Source organism: Stegodyphus dumicola, chromosome 8 (genome assembly GCF_044657685.1).
Source record: "Stegodyphus dumicola isolate Sdum_Otavi_A_Nest chromosome 8, ASM4465768v1".
In the NCBI taxonomy this organism is placed as follows: domain Eukaryota; kingdom Metazoa; phylum Arthropoda; class Arachnida; order Araneae; family Eresidae; genus Stegodyphus; species Stegodyphus dumicola.
In genome coordinates, this window is record NC_140775.1 from 109,463,748 (window position 1) to 109,475,978 (window position 12,231).

Genomic DNA, 12,231 nt, shown 5'->3' on the forward strand with positions numbered 1-12,231 from the left:
TTCTTACTTTGTATATCTTTTACTGCATTACGGATTCAGGTTATTAAAAATTGTACACTTACCATGTATCCATATGTGTTATCAGTTCGACAGCTTCTGTGACTGATCCTGCTAAACAGCTTACTTTTTAATAATTAATAATAATATTTATATTAATAGTAAAAAAATTACATACTTAATTTCATGGTTAGTTTCCATCATATTTCGTAGCAATCAAAATATTCTACAAGGGGTAAGGCCTTTGGCCTAGGCACCCTGGTGTCTCAAACACCGCTCTACCGGAGATGAACACACACACACACATATATAAAGAAATATATAAATAGGCTAAAAATTCGAGTAAATTTTTTTTAAACCCGTCCTGTGCTATAGCTGCAGAATTGAAGTAGAATAAACTTAAAGCATCTAAATTATTAGTAAATTGGAATAAAAGCAAGGCAATTCCTCTATAATATAATAATTGCAACTCTTATACACAGTTGCAATTATTATATTATAGAAGAATTGCCTTGCTTTTATTTCAATTTACTAATTAATTTAGATACTTTAAGTTTATATATATGTATATATAAGATTATTTTTAAAAGTATTCCTGCGATTCAAACATATGCAATGTACGTTACTTATTTTTTATTTCTAATCATAAATTGTCAAAAATATATTTTGAGTGGAAAGTGATCAATAATAATTTCACATTGCATTTAGTCAAGAAATCAGCATATTTTCCTGTTACTTTTTATTTTCATTTGCAGTCTGAAAAAGTACATAAGAAATATGCTTCCAAGATGTGGTCTGTAGATTCTGTATCTTCTTCTGTGAATCTTTTTATAAATCGTTGTGAAGAACTGCTTCAGGTACTTAAAATTTATTTATAAATTGATGATTTGTTTCCTTTCTAATAAAGTTTGGAAATTTATTTTTCAAGTTTGTATAAAGTTGAATGATATATATATGCACTACTTTTTTCTGAAACATTGTTTAGAGGTACTCTCAGTCTGACTGAATGAAATCTCCTTTTATAATTCATATAAAAAAATCTGATGTGTACACCACATGACTTCCTTGTACGGAATATTAAATTATACGCATTTTTTCTTGCATTTCATTTAAACTTATTAGATTGAGTTAAACCTACTTCGCCGAACACCGCATAAACCACAATAGAATAAATGCATTCTTTAAAATTCACTTTGTTTACCATAGCGACACTCTGGCGCTAGGTTCACTTAACAGTATTATATTTCGTTCATATTATAACTCAGAATGCACAAAATTTATATCATTTAAAGAATTATCTAATCGTTGCCACATGTTCTATTCAAATACTATAATAAAGCTAGAACTATGTATAAAAGAAATTAAGCAAACAAAACAAAAAAGGAACAGTTTTCACAGACGATTGAGTATTTCTCATTCAGTTAATTCATTTTTCACTTCGCGACAAGGCAAAAATACATAAAAACTCAAAATATCAGTATTAAAAATTACGAAGTAAATCTTAAACGCTTATTTCCTCGAAAAAATTCCAGAAAGGATTAAGCATGATTTAAATAATAAATGAAGGCGTTATCTTTGTTATTTCGAAGCTAAGTTTCTCTAGATTGGCAACAAATCCACTATCCTGCTGTTTCAAATGTAAACAAGAGCAATGGCCGCCATCAAAAACATTATTAGGCTTAGCGGCACTTAAACAATTTTAAAATTGTTGATAATTCTAAAAATATCGCATACAGATTTACTAAAGGCATAAAAACCTTAACCGGAAGATAAGAACAACATAATTTAATCATTTTTAAAACAAAAAATGTACAATTTACAAACATATAAGAGTAAAGAAACTGAGATTACTGAGTCGGGCAACAGAGTGGATATATATATATAAATATATTATCTTTATTACACCTTAATGTGTTAATTCAAGCGGATGCGTCGGTAAATTGGAACAGAGAATTGAGACTAAAGTTTTTAACATAGTTTATTTAATTAATTGAAAAATGTGTCGCGCACAGTTTCAATTGTCTGTTTCAGCGAAGCGCGTGATGGAGTTAGCTCAGTTCGAGGTTCATTAAAAAATATTTCCTCTGACGTGCCATAGTGAACTTCGAATTGGGCTAATCGACCATTTACCGCTTCTTAATTTTATTTTTAACTCTATTAATTAGTTAATACTTTTACTATGTTTTAAATATACTTAATTAGTTTAGCATATAGCTTACTATTATTGTTGATTTTTACTAGTAAATATCAAATGTTGTATTTTTCTCTTTTAACACATCTCACTGCAACTAATTTTGCCTATGTTAAAGTTTTCACGGAACCACAGTATTTAATCAGCTTTTTAGTGTGCGTATTAGAATTTTTCTTTTAATTTCCTTAATTTTGCAGCACAATGCGCAAAAATTTTTGAGCTCATAGGTCTTTAATCGTTCGTTCTTTCTACTTTACTTTAAATTATATAAATATATTTATATACGTTTGGTGCGGCCGATTGCAACCAAAATACGAGGTGCACATCTACATGTTATAGCAGTCTTATACACAAAATTTCAACGTTCTGAGGCTACTCGTTTTTGAGTTTTGCGAGATACGTACGTACATACGTTCGTACAGACGCCACGAAAAATTCTCTTCAGAATTCATTTTAAAGCAGTTTTATAATTTTTTTTCAGGAAAAAAGAGTGTTTTATTCTGTCCTTACGTACAGATATCACGGAAATACATCGTTAAATAGCATTTGAAAGAGGTCAAAATGGGATATTTTTGTTGAAATATGCTGCCTGAAACTTTTCGCGATTACAATACTTCCTTTTTACTTCGTACAAGGAAGTAATAAATTCAGTGTTAAGAAAACTTTTTACCAAGAACATGCATTATCCCTCATATTACACAACTCATAATAATATCTGGATGGCATAAGTTTGTTCGCTGATATTTTCACAATTCCTTTCCTTACTTCTGGTGTTCTAACCGAATGTTGTCTTTTAAAAACCTGAATTTACATGTACTACTAACTAAAAGCTTGAGTAAATAGTATAAATTCGAAGGACGGCTTTCCATTTTGCACTCAAGCACTTTTCAATTTATGCTTAAATGTAATGAAGCAGTTCTTAGATGCTGAAACTACAATATTTTTGATTGCATTTAAAAGATATGTAATTGATATCGGAATCCTCTCTCTCTCTCTCTATTTTTTTTTTTTTTTTTTTTTTTTTCTCAAAGATTTGCAAAAAATTCCCCAGGGTTTGCCTAGTGGAAAGTCCAAGTCTTTCACTGTAATTCATTATTTCTGTTTCACCAAATGTCAAATAAAATTATTTGGCTAAGTTTTACAATCCAACAGCATGGCCCATTATGAAATTCAGCATTGTTTCTTGATAAAAGTTGGCTCTTCATCTTTTTTTTTTTTTTTTTTAATTCTAAGAAATTAAACAACTGCTGTGTTTTCAGCAACAATGCATTTCATTTCTGCTGCATTATGGTTCACAACATAAATGCATGCATTAATCAAATGTAATATATGGCCTATATCAATTCTATTCAGCTATTGCGTATCAATTTCTGCCTCGGAATCATGAAACAATTTATTCTTTTTGACTAGTGTATATGCTTTTCTTAATATATTTGCAGCTACTTCATATGTTAAAACTTTGGTACATACAGTTTCCAAAGATTAGTTTTTGCATTTGCTAATGTTGAAAGCCTTCCCAAGTAGCACGGCAACGTCGTAACGACGTCGCAAACTGGTCGCGGATGTCGTTGCAATATGTCGTCTTTAAGATGCCCAGATGTCCGCGAAACTCCACTGTTTTGCAACCGCTGCAAAGACGTGTTTATTACGTCTTTGAAGATAAGGTTTATATTGAATAGACGTCGTTATTTCGTCTTTCTCAGGCTATATTTTAGTTGTGAAAGCATCGTATCACGACGTCTTAACGACGCCTAAATGTTCGCAGAATTCAACCTTTTTGCAACAGTTGTGAAAACTTCGTTATGACGTCCTTCTGGTTTTACATATTGATTTATGCAGAAAAAGAAGCTTAATAATTAATGTTTATTTTTATTTATTTATTTATTTATTTATTTATTGTATTCCTTGTATTTTCTAAAATATTTTATCATTACCTGAAAACCAGAAGATAATACAATTTTTTCTCTTTAGACTAAATATGCATAATTAATAATAGCTTTAATTATTTTCAGTACTTTAAACTATATTTTTTAAATAACTTAAATTCTAAGTTATGATTAGTTTAGATGTCATCATTTTTTTTCCTTAATCCTTTAATAAATTCCTTAATCCTTTAATAATGTAAGTGAAAGTGGTTATTATAAATATATAGCAATAATAGTTGGTTTTAAGTAAATAAAACTCAATCAGACATAAATAAAAGTAAAGCTATATATGTGGGTAAAGAAAAGAGTGTTTCTGATTATAACAGCATTATCACATTTACTTCTTCTAAATCTCAGAGACAATAAAAATTGCCCTTGTCATGATAAATTAGGAAGCGTAAGGTAACATAATCAGTATTTTTCCTGAAAATAACTCAAGTATAAATTTTTTCGCGTATTTATTATGAACTCAAGTATAAATTTGTTCGCGTTCCATAGTAAAAAATATAGCCATTAACTTCTATATCTCCGAGATATGCAAATGAAAGACTGTATAAAGTAGTTAATAAATGTGATCAAAAATATTTCATATAAAAATATACCTAAATCTAATAACTAAAACATTTCCCATATTCATATCTAAAATGAAATAATAATCTAACAAACAACATATATGACAGCACTTTTTAAGGAAAAACATGAATTAGCAGTGTTTGAAAGTATAAATAGCAGAAGGAAGGTAACAGAACTAAAATTTCCAATTAGTAAAAAAATATTTGCGCTTTTTAAATAGAAAGCAGCTAAAAGTGCAATAATTATGGATTGCAGTATTTGGTAAAACTATATTTGACGGTGCCCCCTTGGCGAACTTTGCGATTTTTGGCGGTACATGGACACAGAGTTTATACAATTCTTTGATCTGTTATTTTACCTTTCTTTACCTACCTTACCTACCTTATTTAGAAATTTCTCTGTCTTCAGTCTGTGGCACACAAAATTCCTAAACAGCATCCAAAAGCTTTCCTCAAACCATGTTCCCTTTCTAATGGAACGCTTTATGTGGTGACCATTTGAACCTTTCTTGCGACAAACCCATTCAAAGCCATCTGAACGATCTTTACGTTCGACCATATGCATTTCCTTTGTACAAACAGGACACTTATAATTGCTACTAAGTATTTACACACCAGTCAATTAATGCTCCTCCCCCCTTCGTTCCAAATCCTATAGAAATTTAAAACTAATCTTAGCACATTCAGCCGTTTTATAGTGTAAACCACAAAATAAGCAACTTCCTAACCAACATGCAAAACACAAACAAGCCCTTACAAATCTTTTCCCGTCAGTTAAAGGGCCCACCAGCGGCCGAGCGGTAAAGTCGCTGAACACTGGTAGTTCGGTGCGAGGTTCGAATCCCGCGAACGGGCTGGCTGCATGGGCGTTTTCGTGGTTTTCCCCATGTGTAACGTGTATATGAGCCAGTTTCCCTTGGAAAGTCCTCCACGAAGGCATCCCTCTCCTTAGGCAGATAGCCCTCGCGGGTTTGCTGTAATTACACACACACCCATCAGTCAAATTCACGCAACCAATTACGTCATAATAGGGTTTTCATAACATTCTAATACTCAGGTTACAATAAATGAAACAACAACTTGGCGATAATCCAATGGACACCCTTTACTCAGGTTCCCATAAATGAAACAACAACTTGGCGAGGGCACCGTCAAATGTAGGCTAGCCAAGTATTTACTAGTAATGCTGATGTTTCTTAACACCATTTCTTTCGATCATATGTAAATGTATTTACTTACTATTAATTTCTAGAATAGTGGTAGATTACAATGATCATTTCATGCACTTTTTATAATTAAAAACTTTTCTATTGATACTGTACAGAAATAATTTAAATAATACAGTATACGATAGTAAGCTAAGTACGTTAAAGTAAGCTCTTCGTTAAATAGCACACGATGAAACTTTTTGTTTTATTATGAACTTCTTTGTTATCACATGCACATAAAATGCAAGCGAAGAAAATAGAATATACTGAAATTTAATAAAGAATAAAACCTAATTTCCAACATTTATTTATTGAGATAGTCTAATAGACATACATAATAGTAATATTTAAAAAACAACGCGAATTACACAATGTTTGGAAGAATAGCTACCAAACGACAAGTAATAAAACTGCAATTTGAAATCAATAAAAAAATATTTAGTGTTTTTTAATATTACATACTTAAATATCGCATAATTATAGATTACAATATTTCATCCTAATGTTTCCTTAACACTATTTTTTCGATCATATGCGGAAAGTCTGAGTACAAATCTGTTCGTTTAATATGAGTGATATACGATATAGCACTTAGGATGTTATAACTGAATCCGTGTATCCAAATATTGTACCGCTAGATCACTGAAGATTGGAAAACACCACCATGTAAGTTTAATCACCAGAAACGTGAAACACCAAAGCAGAATACTATTTCACTGGATGGACGATTTTAGCACGTTGCATCGTAGAGCAAATATTCACAAACAAAATAAGCAGAAATTCGGCATTGCCACCATGATTTCTCCTCAATTAAAAAAAAAAACTGCCATCATTATATTCTTTTCCATCGTTCTCTTGCTGTATTGAAACTCTCCAGTATTTAATTCCGACGGTGAATTATAAAACCGTGAAGAAAATATTTCTGAAAATAAGATGAAGTCTGAAATTATTGCGCCATTAACTAACTTGTTCGAATTTGGCAGCTAGCCAAAGTGCGCAAGCCTCGAGTTCAGATGTTCGTTTATATAATCATCCAGTAAATAATATACATGGAATGCCAATCTCTCTAACAGCAGTTCAGTCTAAACTTTTCAGCGGTTTATACTACAATGGCATTAAACCTTTCGACGGTTCTTCTGATAATTTAATAGAATTTTTTTTTAAATGGCATAAAAGAATTATTTCAACTGAAAGGAATTACGAACAATGTTCACAAAATTATATTTACAAAAATATATTTATCGGGCTCGCTGAAACATTTGTAATGTCAATATCGCCAAATCCCGAGTGTACCGTATACTAGGATTAAACCAAGCATTTTTAAATGCGTAGAGATGGACAAAAATGTCACAAACAGTTCATCAGAACTTTTATAGGTATTTTTGTTCACAGTTTCTGTTTGAGGTCAACATTTATTAGTAGTTTATCAAAGCCATTAATTTTGTCGTTTTCCGTTAAAAGTTTTAATATTTCTTTCTCCTTTTCCATTAATTTTTCCGTTCTGCTTCTCCTGACTGTCGGTTTCAGTCATATATATTGGACAGACGTTAAATAGGCATGGATATGCAACGTCTTTTAATATTGGACGTTTTCTCGGAATTCTTAAAATCGCCCCATTTATAATCGTGAATACATCTTCACGCACAATCATATCTTCGCGAAAGTTGTACTTTTTGCTCTGTATACGGTAAAAATGTATCATATTATGTCAGCGTATTAATTCAAATAAATTCGTCCTTACTTCAAAAATAATAAGTAAAGTAATATTTCAGCAGTAAAATAATTGCTAACATGTGATTTGCATTGATTTCGGAAATATGATTTTTTAAAATATATAAAATGCATAACTTAATAACTTGCTTTATTGATTAGTTTCATTTTAAAATATTTTGCTATAATATTTATAAAAAAATATTTTAAGCATTAGTTATTTTAACAGAATTTTAACAATAATTTAGCACGTATTTTTAGTACTAATTTAATTTAATAATTCAAGTATTTATATTAAATTTATATTTCATTAGATGAATCTACCTTAGATTAATATATTTATATGAAATAAAGTAATGAAACATTGCAAAATAAATCTTATGCGGACTTCAGATTCTTGAAAGGGCAGATTTAGTCTCTCTTCATTTTAAAAGTAACGCTGATGAACTGAAAAAGATGCTAAAACGACCACGTCTAAAAGCGGTCATATCATGACGTTTCAGAGACGTCGACAAATTGCCAAGATGCAACAGCAAATATTTTGCGTCCTCGCAACGCTGTAAAGACGTTTGAAAAAGGTCATGCCTTCCCGAGTTATGAAATCAGACCTTTTATTTTTAACCATAGATCAGTTGTATCTATTGCAGAATTAATTTTCTTATTAAAATACCAACATCGGGATGGGCACTCAAAAGATAGGGCTGTATGCTCTTTCTTCCAAGTGTATGTATTTATTGCTGATGCAGTATCACACAACATCTTGTCACACCTTTGATTTAACAAAGTCATTGTATTCTTACCTGTTTAAATTTGTAGTTAATTAGATGAATCCTTCTTTTAATCAAACAAATTTATTCAAAAATATGGAACATCAACTCTCACATGGCTGACTTTTGCTAGTGAGGTTGAAAGCAGAAAGGAAACATGCCAAGTGAAATAAAATTAATAACGCAACAACCTTAAGCCTGACGTAGATTTAGTCAAGATCTCAATCAATTTCGAGGGCAAACAGGTACAGCTTCCTCTTCAACAGGAGCAAAGAAATCTGCAAGACCTGAAAGCAACTTTGATACTTTTGGCTTTGCCGGCATTAGCTAGAAATGTTTCTTGCTTTTTCCGGCAGCTCAGATAATCCCGTGAACCTCAGGAAATTTACAGTTGGTAAAACCTATATATGAACTTACATAGGTCTTACCAACTGACAAAATAGACACCCTAGTCTCAGCAACGTAAAGATTGCAGCAGAAGCAAGTTCAAAGTGTAATCAGTCACACATGTCTAGAAAAGACAAATCAGGAGTAATGCATAATCACGAGGTGTAGAATGGCCAATCAGATGTTAATGTCCGAATATGCAAGTAAGTATTTCGCAGCTGGGAGAGATGCTACGCTATGTTACAGTTTATGTAGCTGGCCACGAGAGGGCGCAGAGTTTTTTTACTTTTAGCTTGTTATATTTTTCTTACCGCATTGCGGATTTTTTAGATAGATGTAGTGGCAACCAGAAAAACATGATGAATCTTCTAAATGTAAGCATACAATTCTTGTACATAGTTGTAAATAAAACTTCTGTGTGATAAAAATGAAAAGGAATTCCAAGCGTTCCTGTGGATATTCATTAAGAAAGGTAAGCAAAATTTCACTTATCGATGTTGTTAAATGTAAATAATAAGAATAAGAAAAAAGATCATAAGTAGCAACATGGTGCCGAAATTGAGATAACAGTGATCTTTAGATATATTGTGATTTAAGTATTTATTATTGTTCGATTAGTGATTGAATATTGATTATTAAGATGGATAAGTTAAAAGCACTAAAAAAGAAGCGAGGAATGTTAAGAGCATCAGTAACAAGACTGATAGCTAAAATGGAAAAGGAAATAGAATCGGATAATATTAAATTTGATTTATTAGAAGATGATTTATCCATCTTAAATGAAAATGAAAACGATATACTAATATTGAACACTGAAATCGAATCTATCCTAACAGATGAAAAAGAGTATGAAACTGAAATACAGGATAGCTTGGAATATAAAAATAAAATTACCTTGTGTAAATCGAAGATCAGTAGAATTTTTAGAAATAGAAAATGTGTTAAATTAAATGAGTTGCCATCTAATTCTGCTACTATAGATACAGTAGAGAACACAAATACAAATGGCGCTAAACTTCCGAAACTAACCATAAGTAAATTTAAAGGCGAAATATGTGAATTTCAAAGTTTTTGGGCTCAATACGAATCTGCTATACATAATAACTCTGCTTTAAAGGATGTAGACAAATTTAATTACCTCACATCTTTACTAACGGACACAGCTTTAATGTCAATAAAGGGATTACCGTTAGTTGCCGAAAATTATGCTAAGGCAATAAATATTCTGAAAGAAAGGTTTGGTGGAAAGGACATTTTAATAAATGCACATATGAATCGTCTGCTGAATTTAAAGCCAGTTAAAAAAATGGATGATATTAAAACATTACGTAACTTATATGATAGCTTTAGAAATTGAAATTAGAAGCCTTGATTCCCTTAACGTTACTTCAAATTCTTACAGCTATTTGTTATGCCCACTGTTAATGAGGATACTTCCTAGCGAATTGGTTTTAGAGTTTAATCGATCTTTAACCCCTGACACAGAAACCACAGTGACTAACATTTTGGAATTTCTGAAGAAGGAAGTTGAAAGCAGAGAGCGTACGTTTTTCCAAACATCGCCAAACTATTCCAAGTTTAACATTAGAACCGAACAACATAAACATCAATCGCGAGACCTTATTAAAAGTGAGAAATATCATACTGCCTTCAAAAACAAACATTTTGTTCCAGCAGTTGCGTCGTTGAATACGAATACATCAACAGCCGATTGTATATTTTGTGGGAAGATAGAAAATGAATCTTTGAAACATTCTACTTCAAATTGCGCAATTCCAATTGAGGAAAAAAGAAAAAAAATAAAATTGGCTAACAGATGCTATTTATGCTTTCGTAAGTCTCATACATCTGCCCGTTGCAGCTCGGATATACGCTGTGATTTATGTTCATTAAGGCATAATACTATTTTACATGATAATAAATTTGAAAATAAACGGGAAAATAAAGGTGAGCTTAAAACAGACACAGTGGTGGCGTCAATTTCGGAAAGAGATAACAAAAATAGGGTTTATTTGTAAGGATCTTAAGTTTTACTAACGTTTATTTTAATTTAAATCTTTACTATCACTTCTTATTTTCTACTTCCGGCCAGAATTATAAGCGTTAACGTAATTATGCAAAGTTTGTCTCGCGAACGCCAAGTATTTAAGTTGTGGCTTTTTGCCAAGCGAGAGAGAGGAAGCAGTTAGTCGAAGCAGGCCGCTTACCTTAGAAGTTTTACTCAGTTGCTGGTTGCCTTCCAGGCCAGAGGTTTAATCCTCTTGATAACTTTAAACGTATTGTAGTGTTCACAGTTCTCTGTACTACATACGGCTTCCTGTTAATATAAGGCCAATCTTCCACGTTTATTATTTTAAAGTTAAATTAGAGTTTAGTTTTATTTTTTATATTTTTACGTTTAGACCACAAGTAGTGGGTCTTTGTATTCCGAAGTACGGAAGTTATTGTAAATAGAGAATAATAAAGGGTTTTGTATACCCTTCTTGTGTATCCTGTCTACTTCCCACAGTTATTGAACATAGCTTTAGTAAGCTCTTTGTTCCGAGTCAGGTCCTTGCATGTTCCCGAAGAAAGTAAGACGGAACATTGAACCTGATAGTGGCGCCCAACGAAGAAGAATAACCATGGCCGAGTTTCAAGAAGAACCTGTGCTGCCTGCAGAAGCGGTTCAGAATCCAGAAATGCCAGCTGCCGCCCTGGAAGGATTTGGTTACATCGTCCAGACCATGCGCGCTTCGATGAAACCAGAAGCAACATTTAATGGAAACTCACCGGTAACCAGTTTCTTGGAAAAATTGGATGACCACTTCATGCTCTACCCCGCGCACGAATTTCAAAATGTTACCTTAGCTACCAGCGCTTTGAGGGGCCAAGCGCTTAATTGGTTCAAATGTATAGGCAGAAGTCTCTTGGGTCAAGCAGGAAGTCCCACCTATACTTACGAAAATTTCAAGACTGCCCTACTAAAAGCCTTCCCTGTTGTAAGGGATCGTGCGAAATTAGAAACGGAACTTTTTAGTATATATCAGCAAACAATCGAAAATCTCTCAAGCTTTATTTTAAGAAAAATTCACGTCTTCAAACTCTTGTATGGAAACCGTCCGGATCCTGAGATAATTCAAGTGATTTTGCCGAGGTTACTGCCCCAAGTGCAAGACTTTATTGAATTAAGAAATCCGACTACACTGGAAAAGTTATTTGAGCTAGCAATCCAGTTTGAAAGTAGAAGAACGGCGGACGTCGAAAGAAGACGCCAATATCAACAGCGAAACCAATTTGGTGCGCCAAGACTACAGCAAACTCAAGCACACGGCTACGGAAGCAAAGCGAATCAGTGGGCAAGGAAACCCGAGCATTCAAAAACAGCCGGCGAACGTCGACAGTTCAATAGCAATCCAGGAAAAAAGTCTCAAGGCCAGGGGAAAAAGAAGGAAAGCACGGAAATGAAAAATAATTTAAACTAAAACGGATTTC

The 12,231-nt window shown here is 32.5% G+C and overlaps 1 protein-coding gene across 1 annotated transcript in view; it reads left to right on the plus strand.

Moving 5' to 3' along the window:
* Positions 1 to 12,231, plus strand: part of LOC118187326 (dynein axonemal heavy chain 2-like) — a 280,776-nt gene that overhangs the window by 78,503 nt on the left and 190,042 nt on the right. The window contains exon 8 of the mRNA XM_085822256.1: positions 753 to 854. Within this exon, the coding sequence (XP_085678382.1) occupies positions 753 to 854 (102 nt within the window). The remainder of the gene's footprint in view (positions 1 to 752; positions 855 to 12,231) is intronic.